The 19,157-nt window shown below is 41.5% G+C and overlaps 1 protein-coding gene and 1 non-coding gene across 3 annotated transcripts in view; both read right to left on the bottom strand.

Moving 5' to 3' along the window:
- TOMM20 (translocase of outer mitochondrial membrane 20) overlaps positions 1–13,825 on the bottom strand; it is a 126,349-nt gene extending 112,524 nt beyond the window's left edge. Inside the window, exons 1-4 of one of the 2 annotated variants that reach the window (XM_045877806.2) lie at positions 13,521–13,825; positions 8,155–8,201; positions 6,120–6,201; positions 1,523–1,665 (exon numbers count right to left, since the gene is read on the bottom strand). In XM_045877806.2, coding sequence (XP_045733762.1) covers positions 1,523–1,665; positions 6,120–6,201; positions 8,155–8,201; positions 13,521–13,641 — 393 coding nt within the window. In that variant the 5' untranslated portion in view covers positions 13,642–13,825. The remainder of the gene's footprint in view (positions 1–1,522; positions 1,666–6,119; positions 6,202–8,154; positions 8,202–13,520) is intronic. The other variant, XM_054508154.2, reaches the window with a different exon arrangement.
- On the bottom strand, positions 12,967–13,101 carry LOC123847256 (small nucleolar RNA SNORA14). Its single transcript, XR_006791497.1, has one exon. It is a non-coding gene; the product is annotated as a small nucleolar RNA SNORA14 (small nucleolar RNA).
- Positions 13,826–19,157: the final 5,332 nt, after the last annotated feature.

Here is a 19,157-nt window from a genome sequence, read left to right as displayed (position 1 = left end):
ACAAAGAATCAGATCTTGCTAAAGTTTACCCATTCTGAGATTTCAATATTTAACACTTCTAAACACTGTTATCAAAGAAAATAATGATCACACTACTGTTAGTAGCATTTCAAAATCCAAGGAGAGATACATTATACTGTTTTACATGTTAATCAATTATGTAACTAAAACCAAAAAAATTCAAGGTATCTTTTCACTCCCATATAAACTAAGAATACTGATTAACACTTTACTAGTCATTCTATGCTCCTAACACTTCCCTTTCTGGTTTGAAAATGCTCAGTCATCATACAAGAAGGAATACAGTAATTCCAAAATTCGCATTTGAAAATATTTCCAGATAACATAAGTTAACTGAGTAAAGGAGGCCATTTTTATAAAGAGGAGTTCAGGTTTCATCCTGAACTCATCCACATTTCAGAAGACCTCACACCCTCAGGTCCATCTTCCAAAGGCACTATGCTATGCTGCCTTTCCAAGAGCATATAATATTAAACAGAAGATTCTGATTTAGATAGACCAGGAACCATATTAGTCTAAGTAAGAAGGATTAAGACCAAATCTTTAGTTTTATCAACTCTTTCCCTTAAATCTTTGGGGCCTTTATTTTCTCTCCAGTCCCTTTCCAATCTGAGTAAAGATCAGTTTGAAGAATTAACCAATTATAGGGGCGCCTGGGTGGCTCAGTCGGTTAAGCTACTGCCTTCAGCTCAGGTCATGATCCTGGAGTCCCACATCGGGCTCCCTACTTGGTGGGTAGTCTGCTTCTCCCCGACCCTCCCCCCTTCTCATGCTCTCTGTCTCTCAAATAAATAAAATTTTAAAAACCTTAAAAAAAAAAAAAAAGAACCAATTTTAAATCACACCAACTGTGGAAATTAACACACGAATAAACAAACTATTACAAAAAATAGATTCATTTTGGTTCCTTGGAAAAAATTAAAAATGAACAAAATGCACTTTAATGAATTAAGTTATATATATTCTTTTATACAAATGGTGTTGTGTTCAATATAGATTGGAGATGTAGTCAGATAACTCCAAGCTCAAAGCCCACCTTGGCAGAAGCAGAGGCACTGGGGCCTTTAGACAAGTGAGGTCAGAGGGTATCCGCAATCCTTTATGATCTAATTTCAGGCTATGACATCTCAGCCCCCTATGCCAGGCCACATAACTGAATGCATGGGCTCACAAGAGTCGATAGAAAGCTAGTTTCAGAAAGTAGCTGAGAGTGGCCTGAATTTTGGTATTTGAATACCAAGGGCTGAGATTTCATACTATGAGACGAACGTATCCTGATCCACACGTAGGGCACAATGACTAAATCTTATGCTCACTCACTCCAATATTCTTAGGAAAAGAAAAATTTCAAGCACTGCTATCTCCAATTCTACTTTGATTCCAAGGAATGAATGGGTTTCATAATTTCATCATGTTCACTAGACTAATTTTTAAATGTCAATGTCCCTAAAACATTGAATTCTCAGATTCTACTCACTTTTTTAACGTTTCAAATCCTTACCTGACTAATTGTTGGAAGTTTGGTCAGAAGCATCTGGAACACGGGTGGTGGAAGAGTTTGCTGTAACACCTGGAGCAACTGCTGTGGTTGTCCACACACAGCAATTGCATTTGTCAGATGGTCTACACCTTTCTCATATTCGCCTGAAAGATTTACATAAAAATAACATGTGACCTGAAAAGCCTTTGCCTTTGTCAAAAATTCAACTCTAAAGCCTTCACTGTATCTCCAAGCGATACTGACCAAAAACATCACACAAGTAAAAACTTGGAAATAATCTACAGTACATTCATAGAACTGAATATTATAAGAGCATTAACAAAAACGAATCAGATCACAGGTACTAATATGAAAGTGTCTTCAAAACACATACAAAAAGGGAGAAATTAAAGTGCAGAAATGTCCAAATATATTACTATTTATAAACTTAGAATATTTCTGAAAAATTATGTAAGAAATTGCTAATTATGGGGTGCTTGGGTGGCTTAGTCGATTAAGTGTCTGCCTTCGGCTCAGGTCATGATCTCACGGTCCTAAATCAAGTCCCACATAGGGCTCTCTGCTCATCGGGGAGCCTGCTTCTCCCTCTGCCTGCCACTCCCCCTGCTTCTGCTCGCGTACACTCTCATTCTGTGTCAAATATATAAAATCTTAAAAAAAGAAACTGCTAACTATGGAACACTATTTTTCTGAAAAGAACTGGAAGACTGGGGATTGAGGTGGAAAGGAGGCCCAAATTCACTTTAGATTAATCCCTTATATTATTTTGAATGTTATCACATGCAAATTCAAAAAAGGAAAAAAAAAATCTTTTTAAGAAAGTGATGCTAGTAGGAAAAAGTCATACTAACAAGTGGCAAGAAGCAGGTAACAAAATAGCAATTATCTCTGAGTGGTAGGATTTTCTTTTAATTTATCCTACAATGGACACCAAGTCTTCCAACCCTGAATAAGAACGTGACCATATAAGGGACTGAAGAATGGTATATGAAGAAGAGGCATTGCTTGCTGTAACATTTCACTTGAGAAAATCTAAGGACTGAGGTATTCAAACTGAAGAAAGCAGAACTCTACAAAGCATTAAAAATGGAAAATACAGGGCGCCTGGGTGGCTCAGTTGGTTAAGCGACTGCCTTCGGCTCAGGTCATGATCCTGGAGTCCCGGGATCGAGTCCCGCATCGGGCTCCCTGCTCGGCAGGGAGTCTGCTTCTCCCTGACCCTCCTCCCTCTCATGCTGTCTCTCATTCTCTCTCTCTCAAATAAATAAATAAAATCTTTAAAAAATAAAAATAAAATAAATAAATAAATAAATAAAAATGGAAAATACAAAAGACTTCGTTCTTTCTGCATGGGCTTGGACCTCCAATGGGGGGATACGATGGCTCCAATGACTTGGAAATTAAGATGCCACTTGGCCACTGAATCCTCATACCACTGAATTTACAGGCAATATAAGGGATTACAACACTGTTGCCTGGGGATATTAATTCTGATTATTAAATGGAAACAGAGCTGCTTCTGGATTGTTATGTGTAGAACACAGGATCCCAAGACACCACCTAACATTTCTAAATACACTGGCAACAGTTAATGAACCACCACAGCAACTCAATGCAGTTTCCGCTCTGCACTTGCAGACCTGGGCCCGTTCACATCATCCTGAGATGAGATCTGGCTCAGTTAAAAGAATTATGCTTATGGGGCGCCTGGGTGGCTCAGTTGTTAAGCATCTGTCTTCATCTCAGGTCATGATCAGAGTCCTGGGATCGAGCCCTGCATCAGGCTTTCTGCTCAGCAGGAAGCCTGCTTCTCCCTCTCCCACTCCCCCTGCTTGTGGTTTCTGCTCTCGCTGTGTCTCTCTCTGTCAGATAAATAAATAAAAGAATCTTAAAAAAAAAAAAAAAGAATTATGCTTATGGAAGACCCCCAGATGGAGGAGACCGCCAACCAACGAAGTTCACTGCCTAAATCACTCATGCTTTCACATGACTTACTCTGATGTTGACTTTTTCCCTAAATCTAACCACCTCAGGTTCGGTTGGTAGTTTCCGTAAGAAAGGCAGCTTGACAGAGTTAAGTAACCCTCTGCACAGTGCTGAGCTAAAGTGTGGAACGTGAGCTTGGGAAAACGAGTAACTCTTGCCTATCCTTCCCTGGCCTTCCTCCCAGCCACCATGAGTTACTGTCCTTCTCAATCTGGAGCTGACAGCTAAGTCAACAGATGGCCACAATGCACAGATCTCCAAGACAATCCAAACAGAAGTTATTATGAGTGTACTTTTTTCTAATATGTTCGACTGTGAGTAAAATAATTTAAAATAGTGATTCTTGGGGTGCCTGGGTGGCTCAGTTAGGCATCTGCCTTCGGCTCAGGTCATGATCCTGGGGTCCTGGATCAAGCCCCACATCGGGCTCCCTGCTAGGCAAAAATTCTGCTTCTCCCTCTCCCTATGCCCTGCTCGCTCTCCCTCTCTCCCAAATAAGTAAAATCTTAAAATAAATTAATTAATTAAAAGTGTTTCTATTTTGAAAGAATATTTTGATAGTATCAAATAGACCTTTATTTATGAGCATAAACAAAATATTTTGAGAATGTTTGCATGAAATGAAATACTACAACCTCTATCTTCGACACATATTCCTATATATGCAGCTTTCTTTTCAAATATTAAAGTAACAGAGTCTCTCAAACGAGGTCTATGAAGATTTAAGTGCTTTACTATTACCCCATGATTAAACCTCAGGTTTCTGGGGCGCCTGGGTGGCTCAGTCGTTAAGCGTCTGCCTTCAGCTCAGGTCATGATCCCAGAGTCCTGGGATCGAGCCCCACACTGGGCTCCCTGCGTGGCTGGAAGCCTGCTTCTCCCTCCTCCCACTCCCCCTGCTTGTGTTCCCTCTCTCGCTGTCTCTCTCTGTCAAATAAAATCTTAAAAAAAAAAAAAAAAATCATTATAAACCTCAGGTTTCTTATTGTTATGGGGTAAAAAGGCCAAAATTGTTTTCTAGTAAGGCATTTCCATTTTTATTTATAAATATTATCAGCCTACTATGCCATCCAAATAAGATAACTGTTTCCTAAAGAAAAAAGCAAAGCAAGAAATTACTGGGAAGGGGGAGACAAGACAAAAAGTAACATGTCACCACCACCTCAAACCTTTAATCCTTTCCATAAAAACAAATAAAAAACCACAAATGACCTACATCATGTATTTCTAAATCTTTTTTTTTTTTTTAATTTTATTTATTTTTATTTATTTGACAGAGAGAGACACATTGAGAGAGGAGCACAGGCAGGGGGAGTGGAGGAGGGAGAGGCAGGCTTCCCGCTGAGCGGGGAGCCCGATGCGGGGCTCGATCCCAGGACCCTGGGACCATGACCCGAGCCGAAGGCAGACGCTTAACGACTGAGCCACCCAGGCGCCCCTACATCATGTATTTCAATACTATCTAAATCTATGATACAGCAATGATCATAAGAAAATTTGACACCTAGTATCGTTTTTATTAATGATAGCAAATACCTCAAAGTTACTTTTGAAATAAAAGCTAATTTGGGTGGTGCAGTCAGTTAAGCATCAGACTCGACTTCAGCTCTGGTCATGGTCTCAGGGTCCTTGGATGGAGCCTGAGGGCTCTGCACTGGGGCGTGGAACCTGCTTTAAGACTTTTTCTCTCCCTCTCCTTCTGCCCCTTCTCCTACCCCCAGAGTCCCCTGCGCACACACACTGTCTCAATAAATAAATCTTTTAAAAATAAGTAAAAGCTGGGGCGGCCTGGGTGGTTCAGTCCACTGAACATTTGCCTATGGCATAGGTCATGATCCCAGGGTCCTGGGATTGAGCCCCGCATCAGACTCCTTGCTCAGCGGGGAGCCTGCTTCTCCCTCTGCCTCTGCCCTGATCGCTCCCGCTGCTTGTGTGTTCTCTCTTTCTGTCAAATAAATAAAAATCTTTAAAAATAAATAAAAGCTCATTTGTCACTAAAAATTTATAAATACATTTAAGACTAAATTACTGAATTATAGTTCTCAAATATGTCAGTTTCATCATTTTAACTTCACTAATAGTAATGTTTTAAAAAAAGAACCTTAATCCTTAATTGAATATGTAAAGCACAAAGCCTAAACTCTAGATCAGATTCAGATCACTGGCTGGTCCTGAAATCAAGCACCATGAACTCACTGTGTGACCCTGACACGTAAATTAACCTTCTCTGGGACTTGTATTAGCCATTCCTTCCTATAAACATTAGAAAAGACCTGAAGATTAAATGAAGAAGTAGTATATGCCTAGATCACACTCCTTCAGTTACTATTTACATATTGCAGAGAGAGACCGAGGCAAGGCTCCACCTCAGGACCCCGAAGTCATGACCTGAGCCAAAATCAAGAGTCAGACGCTTAACCGACTGAGCCACCCAGGTGCCCCTAGAGCCACTCTTAAATGAAATAATTTTCTCATCAGTAAATGACTTGTCTTGAAATATTTGGAGTAACTTTTTTAAAAGCTGCTACACTACACCAAAAAAAGCCCCTTATCACCATAAATTTAGAGTTACTGTGAAGAATTCTAATTTCCTCATCTTTTAATGACCTACCTTGGGCTAGCAACTCTTCACCAAGCTGTATTTCTTCAAGGAAGAATTTCTGAACAGCTTCAGCATCTTTAAGGTCAGGTAACTGTTTGGAAATACAGTAGTTAATAACTGATACCAAAATTATGCTGGGGACATAACCAATACACAGAAGATCATGCTACTAAAAACAAAACAACAAAAAACTAACTCATTATAAAAAATGATAAAAAGAAACCTACTCTTCAATACTTACAAGCATTAGTTTAGTATCTACATTTAAATGAATATAAGAAAAAAATACTTATGGATCAAACTGATACTAGAACAGTTCTCAGAAGGCTGTACATCAAACCTAAAGTAAAAAAATGAATACAATTCTCTATCATAAAATAGGCACTTTACTATTTATACTATTTTGATTACCATTTTTATATTTTTATGTAACTGTAATCAACTTTCTTCTGACCCAGTATTATTTTGTATAGATTTTACTGCATCTAAAAGATTATTTTTAAGTAGTAATAGAATATTCCATTGAGAAATAGGATTGCTTAATCATGATCTATTTGTTGCACATGAACTACTTCTAAATTTTTTTTGCTATTACAAAGCAGCTTTATTTAAGTAGGTTTGCATTTCTTGTTTTTGTTTCATAGTTTGTTACATATTACCAGACTATGGTAACATATAATGCCATCGGCTATATGACTTATTAAAAAACATAAACCTACTATTAAAAAAATCCTATTCTTTTAAAAAACCTAGACTTCTATTAATGGAAGTTTTTGGTTCCTGATTAGTATTATATACACTCTCATTACCAACACAGATGCAAAAATTTAGATTTCTGAAAGTAGAGGCATCTGTCATCAACTATCCCAGCACAGGCAAGAATTTGATTATTCTTGAATCTAAAAATACACACTGATGCATGTCTGTATCTACCTTCCCAGGTCCTTAGAAAGAAAAGGCTACTGAAACACTACGAACATGTATTTCAGAAAGGTAGTGTAGACATAAGAGAACAAAATGGTTGACTCTTAGTTTCACTATTACTGTGTCCAGTCACTTAGCTGTGTTAATTAATTACCTGATTGTTTCAAAATAACAAAATGTAACATTTTCTGATATAATTTTTCTTTGCCTCAACTTACTTTAGAAAGAACCAATACTGGGTCACCTGGGTCGCTCAGATGGTTAAGCGTCCGCCTTCGGCTCAGGTCATGATCCCAGGGTCCTGGGATCGAGCCCCACATCCGGCTCCTGGCTCAGCGGGGAGCCTGCTTCTCCCTCTCCCTCTGCCTCTCTCCCTGCTCATGCTCTCTCTCTCTCTGTATCTCTTTGTCTCAAATGAATAAAAAAAAAAAAAAGAACCAATACTGATCCTGTAGTCCAAGTCCTGGGAATCCAGACAATGGAACTAATTTTAATAAAAAAGAAAAGCTATATGTGCAATGATTAACATTTACTTACTTTACTTACACATGTCACAGAACATTTTTTTATCAAGCAGAAAAACCTATGTAGTCATTAAAAATAATCATGAACATAGGATCTATGAAAAGAAAAAAGATTTTTATCTACATGTACATATAACATCAAGGTAAAAAATTTGCCATGTGGTAGGATTCTGGATCAGTGGTATGAATAATCCTATATAACTTTTGAAACAAATAGCATGTGGTTCTTTTAAAAGAAGCTGAAGGAAGGAAAATTAAATTAATGTTTTATTGTATTATTTTGAAGCAGCTGAGTGAGAAAGCTTGAACCGTTTGGTAGAATTGTCTTCTGGAGACTATCAGCTTATTTCCCCTTAAATATTGCTCATGTAATAAGTTGTCTGCTATTTGGGCCAAGAAGGGGGAAATAATGATGGACCAGACAATCTGCAGTTGAACTGAATAAACTATTCCAAAAAAAAAAAAAAAATTGTATTTTAAAATAGAAAATCAATGCCTGGTATCAACTAGCTTTCTCAAAACACACTTGAGGTAGATTTTAAAATCGTTATTTCTATAACATATATAAATACAATATAAACAAAAAAACAGATTACCTTGCAAAGTCCAGCTCTCTCCTTGGCAAGCTTTTGTTTCTTTCTTCCTGCAAGAAATGGAGTATTTTCATTTTACCATTATTAAAATGGGAATCAAAAGAAGTCAAACTGCTGTGGCAGTCATTCATTCTATTTGTAAAACATCCCAGAGTAGGGCTCTCCTATTCTCGTCTCCTTGTGATTTGTCAGGGTCTGAGTTCCGGTCAATGAGCCATGGACAATATGACATTTCTGGGCAAGAGCTTTTTCCTTCCCTCTGGGGCACCAAGATCAGCAATTTTGAAGATGGAGACAATTCTAACAAGTGATTAATTGCCATAAGCACAGCAAGCCCCGCCCCAGCCCCCAGCTACACAGGACATGAAACACAAGCAAGAATTAAACCACAGCTGTTAGAAAGTTTTATTACTGAAATATAACAGGTTCAATCTTTACTGAAAGTTGAAAGCTATCTGACATTCCTAAATGAGAAAAAAGGGGGTAGGAAGACAGTATTCAGAAATGCACCGCAGGGGCACCTGGGTGGCTCAGTCGTTAAGTGTCTGCCTTCCACTCAGGTCATGATCCCAGGGTCCTGGGATAGAGCCCCGCGTCCGGCTCCCTGCTCTATGGGAAACCTGCTTCTCCCTCTCCCACTCCCCCCTTCTTGTGTTCCCTCTCTCGCTGTGTTGTGTCTCTGTCAAATAAATAAAGTCTTTAAAATTTTCTTTAAAAATTTTTTTAAAAAATGCACTGCAAAATTCTTAACTACTGCTGGCTGGTTAAGAAAAAAACCCTCTGCCTACACTCTGTAAACTGTTTAGTTTTTTGTCTTGTTTTTGATTCGAAAAAGCAACACTACATATCTCAAAAGTAAGTGATGTTTAAAATCTTAAAACCCTTAAGCCAAATCAATAAAGGACACTAACAATATTTTAAATTGCTATAGGGGCTCCTGGGTGGCTCAGTTAAGCTTCTGACTCTTGGTTTTGGCTCAGGGCATGATCTCAGGGTCATGGGATGGCCTGCGTTGGGCTCTGCACTCAGTGCAGTCGGTTTGTCCCTTTCCCTCCACCTCCGGCTCCTCCCCCCTCCCACAGGCTGAGCTGTTCTCTTTCTCAAATAAATAAAATCTTTAAAAACTTTTCAAAAAGTAAAAAATAAATTGCTATTTAATGATATACTCCATTTGAAAGGGTGTTAGCACAGGGGAAGCTCAAGCTTGTTTTATATCCCAGCTCTTCTTAGTGTCAGTGGGACCTTGGGCAAGTTAGAGTAACCTGTACCTCACTTTCCTCTTATATAAAACTGGCCTAAGAATGATACATGCTTCACAGAGCTGCTGTGAAGATTAAATGAGTTAATGCATGTAAAGTATTTTTTAACAGTGTCTGATTTATAATGTACCGTATGAGGAGTTGGTAATGAACTACTTCAGCAAGTATCTGGTATTAAGATAGTTCACTACCAGCAACTCGGCTAAGGAGTTGTGCTATGCTAAGTATCTAAAGTTTCCCAAGTCACTAAAACGTACCAGTAACATGGAGACTGTGGCATAGCTAAAAACGTTAAGGCTCTAATACTTATTACCTGGGTGATCTCTGACAAATAAATCTCTTAAGCTCTCTAAAGATAAGGCACGTTTAACCACCACTGTGAGAAACAAAAGCTTCATAAAACAAGCAAATGTCCTCTGAAAACCTTAAAGTGTTCTACAAATTCAAGTCTCAATCAATGCATGACTAGAGACAGTGACCTGTTTGCCTAACTGCAGTGAGATGGGTTAATTTACTGTGGTCCAGGAAACTTATCTACCCTAACAAACTGGGTTTAACCACACCCATACCTCTTGCCAACTCCAACCCCCAAAACACCTAAAGTGCTACAACTCTAAGGCTTAAATACAATTCTAGCAGTTTCAACCACAAAAAGTACATTAAATAAGCTGATCTTATACATAGACTTGAAGACTGCCTATTTTTCTAACAAACTACCTTTCCTAAGTATTCACCTTCAGGCAACTAACTGTAGGGAAACAGAACCGTAACATTCTACCCTCAATTTGTTTAAGGTTTTCATTTGGCCGTTCTTAGGCAGAAAATAATGAATGCTACCATACTAGGTTAACTAATTACTGAATTTCACTAGTGCCAGAAGGAGACTACTAAGACTCTGGACATGGACGACTTCACAGAGGCAGCAGACATGAAGATAAAGGAACACTGAGATGTTAAGATTAAGCACCCAGTGGGGCGCCTGGGTGGCTCAGTCGCTAAGCATCTGCCTTCGGCTCAGGTCATGGTCCCAGGGTCCTGGGATCGAGCCCCGCATCAGGCTCCCTGCTCTGCGGGAAGCCTGCTTCTCCCTCCCACTCCCCCTCTGTTTGTATTCCCTCTCTCGCTGTCTCTGTCAAACAAATAAATAAAATCTTAAAAAAAAAAAAGATTAAGCACCCAGTAAGTTTTAGATGCTACAGGGTCAGACACTATTCTAAAGGTTATTAATTTGCTTACTTGATCATCACAGTAACACTAGAACAAGTACTATCATGATCTCCATTTTACAGACGAGAACATTTACCAAGGTCACAACTAATAAGTGGTAGAGGGGCAATTCAAAGCCAAGCAGCTGAGTTTCAGAACATGTGCCCTCAAACATAATTCCGTATTGCCACCGCACGCTGTAGAAAAGCTGTAAGAATGTGGACAATACTGACTCTGTCTTTGGCCTTCCATCTTGTTCCTGTGCACTGGATGACCTCTCTTGGGGCTGTTATGTTCCAGGTCCCTTGGAGATTCCTGTACGTATCTTAGAGAGGCCCAAGGCCACGACTGGGGGAGGCTTTCTTTGGCCTCCCATGAATCCGTGAGAGATAACAGTCTCTCTCCTTCCTGATGCACAGGTAGTGCCACAATAGCTAATAAAAGGATAGCTGTCATTTAGGTGCTTGCGTGCAAATCCTTTGATCCTGCAACAATGCTCTTCTGCTAGTGCCCTCACTCTAGAAATGTGGACCAAGGTCTGGACTTTATGGAGAGTAACTGTGCAGCTGGATCATCTGCCCACTCCCCCGTCAGTAAGTTACGCTATATAAAACTGTAAACTGTATGGAGTCACCTGCTTCATTTTCCAGTCTCAAAGTGCCTTCTCAGTTTGGGAAATACTTCACTATCCCTCTGCTACCTTCTAAGAGAAGTGAAGACATTCCCATAAAAATAAAAGGCACCTCAGAAATGAACATGGCAAGTCTGTGGAATAAACAGAGAAATACAGTTTGCTAAACCAGATCTATGGAAAATGACAATAATGATGAAACCCAATAGAGAGAAACTTAGTTTCCATTATTATCCAATCTTAGAGTTTTTTTTTTAATGTGGTGGGTGGAGAGTGATCGTTTTTGAATGTTTGATACAATTACCAAATTTTAAGATTGATTAGTTGCTTTAAATTTCTAGCATAAGATTAAAATTCTAGCTTTAGTTTCATAAGACAATCTACTTGTTACCTTATCAGTTATTATACTATCTCTGTAATAAAGTGAAAGATGGTAACAGACTGCAAAATCATGGAGTTAAACATTCAATGAGCAAAATTAAACCCTGACTCATCAGTATTTACTAGAAATCAGTCCCAAGTGCTACTGTGTAAACCTAACAAGTTAAAACAGACTTTGTCTACTTTCAAAAATACACATAAAACATGAACTTACAGATTGCAGAATTACTCTGAATACAAGTTTTACTTCCTAAAGAAAAGGTCAAATAATTATATTCATAAATAATCTATAGCATCCATCAATTACCATGTGTCAGGGACTTTATACTAAACTCCCTATGTATTACAACATTTTACAAAAGAGGGAAACGAGGGGTGCCTAGGTGGCTCAACTGTTAAGCGTCTGCCTTTGGCTCAGGTCATGATCCCAGAGTCCTGGAATCGAGCCCCGCATCGGGCTCTCTGCTCCGCGGGAAGCCTGCTTCTCCCTCTCCCACTCCCCCTGCTTGTGTTTCCTCTCTCGCTGTCTGTCAAAAATAAATATATAAAATCTTTAAAAAAAAAAAAAAAGAGGAAAACTAAAGCTTTAAGTCGCTCACCCAGGGTTACTCAGTTCATCATTCATGCCTGTCAACTGAGATCATGAGGCCACTGCAAACGTTAGAAAAAAATTCATGGACTGAAGATGACGGAAAAGGGATTTTGAAAATAATCTCTCAATTTGTTTAAAATGACAGCTTCTATGATTTCTTCAACCAAAAACGAGTTTTCTCAAGATTTCTAACAATAGATTGCAGTGTTTCCAAAGGAAGAAAGGATTAATCCATTCTTTACTGCGCTCTGTAGCTATGCCACCACCACCACCCCTCCAGCTATTATTGAAACTACCAAAAAATGATCTGAATTTCTAGCTATGCTTACAGCCAGCATTAAGATAATCACGCCTTCCTAAAGTCCCGGCTTTAATAACTTGGGTATCAATTTTAATGCTATTTTTTAAAGATTTCTTTATTCTAAAGAAATTGCACAAGTGGGGAGAGGGGCAAACGGGGGGGGGGAGCAGACTCCCCGCTGAGCAGGGAGCCCCATGCGGGGCTCAAACTCACGACCCTGACATCATGACCTGAGCTGAAACCAAGTCGGATGCTCAACCAAACAAGCCACCCAGGTGCCCCTCACTTTTAATTTTAGACATTATTTTGACCGAGCAACCTAGATAGGTACAAAATTATTTATCTCAACAAATTTACTCTTCCACTGCTGCGAATAAGGCCTCCGAAATTCAAAAACCACAATGGTTTTGGTGACATGATTTCCCTCATGTGAACCTCTCTTAAAAGATGTCGCAGGTATGAAATAAGACTGAGCCACAGGAGAAGCGCAGCCCTTTGGACTCCCCTGCAATTTCTATAGCATTCACTCATATCTTGGAAGCATTTTCAGGGAAGCTACCAAGGGGGTTTAAGAATGCAGCAACGATACCGTTGATTTACGGATCTGGTTTCAAGCACAAATTCGTAAAAGACAAAACACACGACTTCGAGTTAAGGAGAAAGGTTTAAAAAGGTGAACGGCAAAAAGAGCCCCCCCCGCCCCCCACACACACACCGAAATTACAATACAAACGAGAGCGCGTTCAGACGACAAGCGGTTGGGGAAGACAAAATGGGAAAAATCGTCCCTCCAAAATGGAGGGAATCCTGCAGGGCACCAGAGCCGGGAGCGACACCGGGAGCGCGCAGCCGGCGCCGCCGCCTTTTTCTGCCGGGCACCCCCGACTCCCCCCACGGCCCCGCGAGTGGGCAGCGGGGAGCAGGCACGCGGAGGCGGCCGCGGCGGCGAAGGACAGGCGGGCGGACGCTGCGGGCCCGGGGCCGAGGGGACCCACTCACGTTCTCGAAGCCTGTTCTTGAAGTTGGGGTCACTCCGTCTCTTGCGGTCGAAGTAAATGCAGTACCCGATGAAAAGAGCCCCGCAGACACCCGCGGCGATGGCGCTGTTCCGGCCCACCATCTTCCCTCGATCGCGGAGCAGCAGCGAGCGCGGCGGCGTCGGGGCCGGCGAAGAAGCAGTTGGCCGTGAACCCTCGGCGCGGACCACGCCACTGCGCCCTGACGCCCGCCGCGAGGGACGCGGAAAGGCCGAGCGCACGCACTTCCGGCCCCAGCAGCGCGAGGTCCTCCGGCACGTCCGCGGCAGTGCCTGAGCAGCGGAGCCCGCGCCGCTTCTGCGCCTGCGCAGGGGGTTAGGCGCGGCCGCCCAGGCGCCTCGGGGTGGGGTGTGCGTTGGTGTCAGGGTTTGTGGGGGATCTCGCCCTTCCTCAGAAGCCGCTGAGCGTGACGTAGCGAAGGTGGTGCGTGGCCGTCGTGTCCATACTCTAAAGACTCGGTAGCTGACGTTCTTGCTGTGTCAAACAGATGGAAGGGGCTGACGACAAATGCTTCTTCCTACTCTTGTATAATAAAGGCAACTTGTGCCTCGTTTGAATGGAACTGAGATTGCTCACAATCTGTGCAGCAAGCACCATAATCTAGTGATTCAGTGTCAAAGAATATTACAATATAGTTTCATGAGGGGTGGAAGAAAATTAAGCTGAGCGAATATTGGGAAAAAAACGGATAAAAGATTGAAAAAAATTGAAAACATGAGTTGTCTTACAGTCTCTGGAAATATATGGTAGTTTGAATTTAAAAGACACGGCCACGTGGGTGGCTCAGTTAAGCAAGTTAAGCAAGTCGGCCTTCCACTGGGGTCATGATCCCAGAGTCCTGGGATGGAGACCAGCATGGGGCTCCCTGCTCAGTGGGGAGTCTGCTTCTCCCTCTGCTGCTTCTCCCCCCTGCTCATGCTTGCGCTCACTCGCTCTCGCTGAAATAAATAAAATCTTTAAAAAAATAAAAAGACAAAACCTTGGTCAGAAAGCAGACATAAAATAACTTTACAAATTGAGAGGGGTAAGAGAAGGCACATACAAGGATGTGTAATAAAAGTGGCTGCCTCTGTCCCCAGTCTTAGGGAGGGATAGGCGTGACAGCCATGGCTCTTACTCATGGTGAGTCCTGACAGATTATGCTAAGCAGTCCCCTGGTGATGGGGGCTGGCCAGGCCAGAAAGACCAACATTGTGGTTAGAGGGTTGGGACTTTGATCTAGGTGATACCCCTGGGGAGGAAGGGAATTAGAGGGGAGGAGAGCTGGAGATTCACGGCCTACATAATGAAACCCAAATAAAAACTCAGGACGCAGAAGCGGGTGAGCCTCCCAGGTTGGCAATACTCTGTGTAGTGTCTACACCAATGTGCCATGTGCTAGGAGGGTGAGGTGTTCTGACTCCACTGGGAGGGGACAACAGAAGCTTCAAGTGTGGGACTCTCCCAGACTTCTCCCTGTGTGTCTTTCCCTATGGCTGGTTTGGTTTTTATTTTTTGGTATAATAAAATTGTAATCCTAAGTGTAACATGTTCCTGGGGCATCTGACTGGCTCAGTCAGAGGAACATGCGACTTGATCTCCCAGTGGTGAGTTCCAACCCCATGTTGGGTATAGAGATTACTTAAATAAAACTTAAAAAGATAAGTGTAGGGGCATCTATGTGGCTCAGTCAGTTAAGTGTCTGCCTTCAGCTCAGGTCACCATCTCGGTCCTGGGATCAAGTCCCGTGTCAGGCTCCCTGCTCAGTGGGGGAGTTTGCTTCTCCCTCTCCCTCTGCCCTTCCCGCCCCGCCCCCCATACCACTGCTTGTGCTCTCTCAAATAAATAAAAGCACTTTTTTTTAAAAGTTGTAACATGGTGGCGCCTGGGCGGCTCAGTCGTTAAGCGTCTGCCTTCGGCTCAGGTCATGGTCCCAGGGTCCTGGGATCGAGCCGCATCGGGCTCCCCGCTCCGCGGGAGGCCTGCTTCTCCTTCTGCTGCTCCCCCTGCTTGTGTTCCCTCTCTCCTCGTCTGTCAAATAAATAAATAAAATCTTTAAAAAGAAAAAAAAAAGTTGTAACATGCTCCTGAGTTGTCTTTATAAATTATTGAACCTGAAGGAGTAGTGGGAACCCCCAAACTAATAGCCAGCTGGTTATGAGAGAGACCTGGAGCCCCCCCCCCCCCGCCAAATTTTTATCTGGGGTCTGAAGGCAGTCTTGTAGGAAGCTGTGCTCTCTGTGCTCTTAACCTATGAAGTCTGGCCTAATTCTGGGTAGCTGGTGTCAGAAGTTATTATAAGGGTACTTGCGGAAACCTTTAGCTGGAGGCTCTAACCTAGTCCAGGAGTCCGGGAAAGCCCTTCTGCTTATGTGATGATGAACTTGAGACCCTTTGGAAGACGGGAATTGGACCAAAGGTATGTATGCTTTTGCCAGGACTGGGGTGGAGGAGGGAGAGGAGTGTGGAGATGCATTATGTACCAAAGCAAATAATTGAGATTTACACAGAATAACACAGAAAGCTTCTCCTTATGCACTACAAACATTCTCATTCTTCTAGTTCCAAAACGTTGCCAGTGAACTTCAGCTGTTAGAAGTATATCCTGAGCCTCAGGTGTGTTGGAACAAAAGAGACTTGTCCAAGGCCACACAGATGACATGAGGCCTAGCACTCCACTCTCTTGAAAACTTGAACAGACTACATGGCCATTAGATTAAGACTCCTAGGGGCACCTGGGTGGCTCAGTTGGTTAAGCATCTGCCTTCAGCATGGGTCATGATCTCGGGATCCTGGGATCAAGCCCCACATCAGGCTCCCTGTTCAGCAAGGAGCCTGCTTCTCCCTCTGCGTCTCCCCCTGCTCATTCTTTCTCTCCCTGCTCATTCTTTCTCTTCCTCTCTCTCACCCCCAAATAAATAAAATCTTAAGAAAAAAAAAAAAAGATTTCGACTCCTGAATGAACAAAGAACTATCCCTGCGTTGTGCACAGTAAACATGAGGTAAATGTTCAGGTCACTCCTATGATATACCAGGCAACATGTTTATAGAAAGCACAGTTACAGCAACATTTGCGCCTTTTTATCCCTTAACCACTCTACATTTTAAAACACCTGTTGTAAAACATAAGCATAGAATCCTGAAATAGGAACAGCCTGGAACCCCCACACTTGTTTGTGAGTCAAATCATTAGTGAGTTGTGGAATACCCTTAGTGGATCATAACCAGTGTTTTTAATATAGAATTTAAAATATCAGAAAGCAGGGCATCTGGCTCTTGGTTTCAGCTCAGGTCACAATCTCAGGGTCCTGGGATCAAGCCCCCATCAGGCTCCCCACTCAACAGGGAGAGTGCTTAAGATTCTCTCTCTTTCCCTCTCCCTCTGTCCCTCCCCCTGCTCACGCACTCACATGTACTCTCAAATAAATAAATCTTTAAAAATATACATATACCAGAAAGCAACATGTATAGTAAGGACCAATACATGTCAGTTAAACACATCCATGTTTGTACTGGTCGCAAAGTAAAGTTAAAGCTACTACAACAGATCGTAATAAAAAAGTATGAGAACACTGCTCTAGTCCATGTCCCTTATTTCACCAATCAAGATATTTAGATAAAGAGGTTGACAGGCTTGTCCAACATCATGCACACACACAGCCAGAGCTGGGTCAAGAACAAGATGCCCCTACACTCCAGTCCAGGGCTCTTTACACAAAAACCTGGAGACCAAAAGGAGCACTCTATGTTAAAGACTAAAGTTATATAAATTTATATATATATACTATAAATTATACACAGTATAATAGACACTAATATACACACTATAGGATACCCACAAGAAAATTCTATACCATATATACTCTCCATCTACAGTGACAGTCTATACAGGCAAAAGCATCTTTATGTAAGTTTAACTGGGAATATATGCAAAAATGCTCAAGATTATCAAGGAGTAAGTATTTACTAAACTATACTTACGAAAAACTAGATTCTAAGCACCATAGAAGATGCTAAACATGAAATATCCAGTCTCTGGATATAGGAGAATAGAGCTCTGATTTCTACAATTTACATTTTAAAGAACCATTAGGTTTTCCTGGTGCTATGCCCAAAAGAAAGATTTTTTTAAATATCAGTAATAACTCACTCAATCCCCTTATTCACCTGATACACGTGGTATCATAGATTCTGCCTGCCTCAGATCAGCACCCCTGGATTTCTCCCACCCCCTTTCTCCTGCGCACAGATGCAGCTTGGTTAAGATTTGTGAGATGGGCAACAGCCATAGCATGAACTTGAACCCCAGGGGAATGCAATGATATTCTCTCCCCTTATTGAACTTTATACTTTGTGACTTAATTACCATATTTTATCAGAAAATATCCTTTAAATGGGATTTTTTGAAGGACTGTTTCATTCTATTGCATGACACTAATTTAAGAATCACAAGTTTTCCTGGGAGAATATTTTTTCAAATTAAAAAACAGAAATAAAAGTAGAAATTTGCTTGAGACACAGTTTTCCAAGGACTTCAGTAACAAGTTTAATTACTGGTTAAGAAATCAAAGCAACATTTCATATAATATTCTTGGGTTAGTTTATTACTAGGTTGATGAAAGAAAATAAAAACCCAGAACTCCACTTTTCACAAGTTCAAGAGAAAGGGAAAAAAAATTAGTGGCCATTATATAACAGCGCTTAAAACCCTTTCTTCTTAGGGATTGGGATTCGTGTTAGATTAGTATTTCGAGAGCGCCTGGGTGGCTCAGTTGGTTGGGCGACTGCCTTCGGCTCAGGTCATGATCCTGGAGTCCCTGGATCGAGTCCCGCGTCGGGCTCCCTGCTCAGCGGGCAGTCTGCTTTGCCCTCTGACCCTATCCCCTCTCATGTGTTCTCTCTCATTCTCTCTCTCTCAAATAAATAAATAAAATCTTAAAAAAAAAAAAAAAAAAAAAGATTAGTATTTCGACTCTGTCTAGGTCCAGTCAGTATTAAGGTGTGTGTGTGTGTATAGTTTAAGTTACTCACTTTAGTCTCATCCCAAGTAATTCTCGAAATAACCATGTGAAGTGTTAATTACATATTTCTAACTTACGCTAATATATAACCACTAACTTACACTAATACATAACCACTAAAATTCTAAGTGTTTACCCTAAGTCTAAAATCTTTAAAACTATACATATATCAGAAAGCAACATGTGTAGTAAGGACCAGTACTGTCATGTGCAACTTTCAGGTCAGTTAAATATATCTGTGTTTCGGGGCGCCTGGGTGGCTCAGTTGTTAAGCGTCTGCCTTTGGCTCAGGTCATGATCCCAGGGTCCTGGGATCGAGCCCCACATCGGGCTCCCTGCTCCGCGGGGAGTCTGCTTCTCCCTCTCCCACTCCCCCTGCTTGTGTTCCCTCTCTCGCTGTGTCTCTGTCAAATAAATAAATAAAATCTTAAAAAAATATATCTACATCTATATCTATATATCTATCTGTGTTTGTACTGGTCACAAAGTAAAGTTAAAGCTACTACAACAGGGGCGCCTGGGTGGCTCAGTTGGTTGGGCAACTGCCTTCGGCTCAGATCATGATCCTGGAGTCCCGTCAGGCTCCCTGCTCAGCCGGG

Source organism: Mirounga angustirostris, unplaced genomic scaffold (assembly GCF_029215605.1).
Source record: "Mirounga angustirostris isolate CCGP_5_RB_7025 unplaced genomic scaffold, mMirAng1.0.hap1 SCAF_6, whole genome shotgun sequence".
Taxonomy (NCBI): Eukaryota; Metazoa; Chordata; class Mammalia; order Carnivora; family Phocidae; genus Mirounga; species Mirounga angustirostris.
Note: the sequence above shows the minus strand (reverse complement) of the source record. Positions and strands in the feature narration are given on the sequence as shown.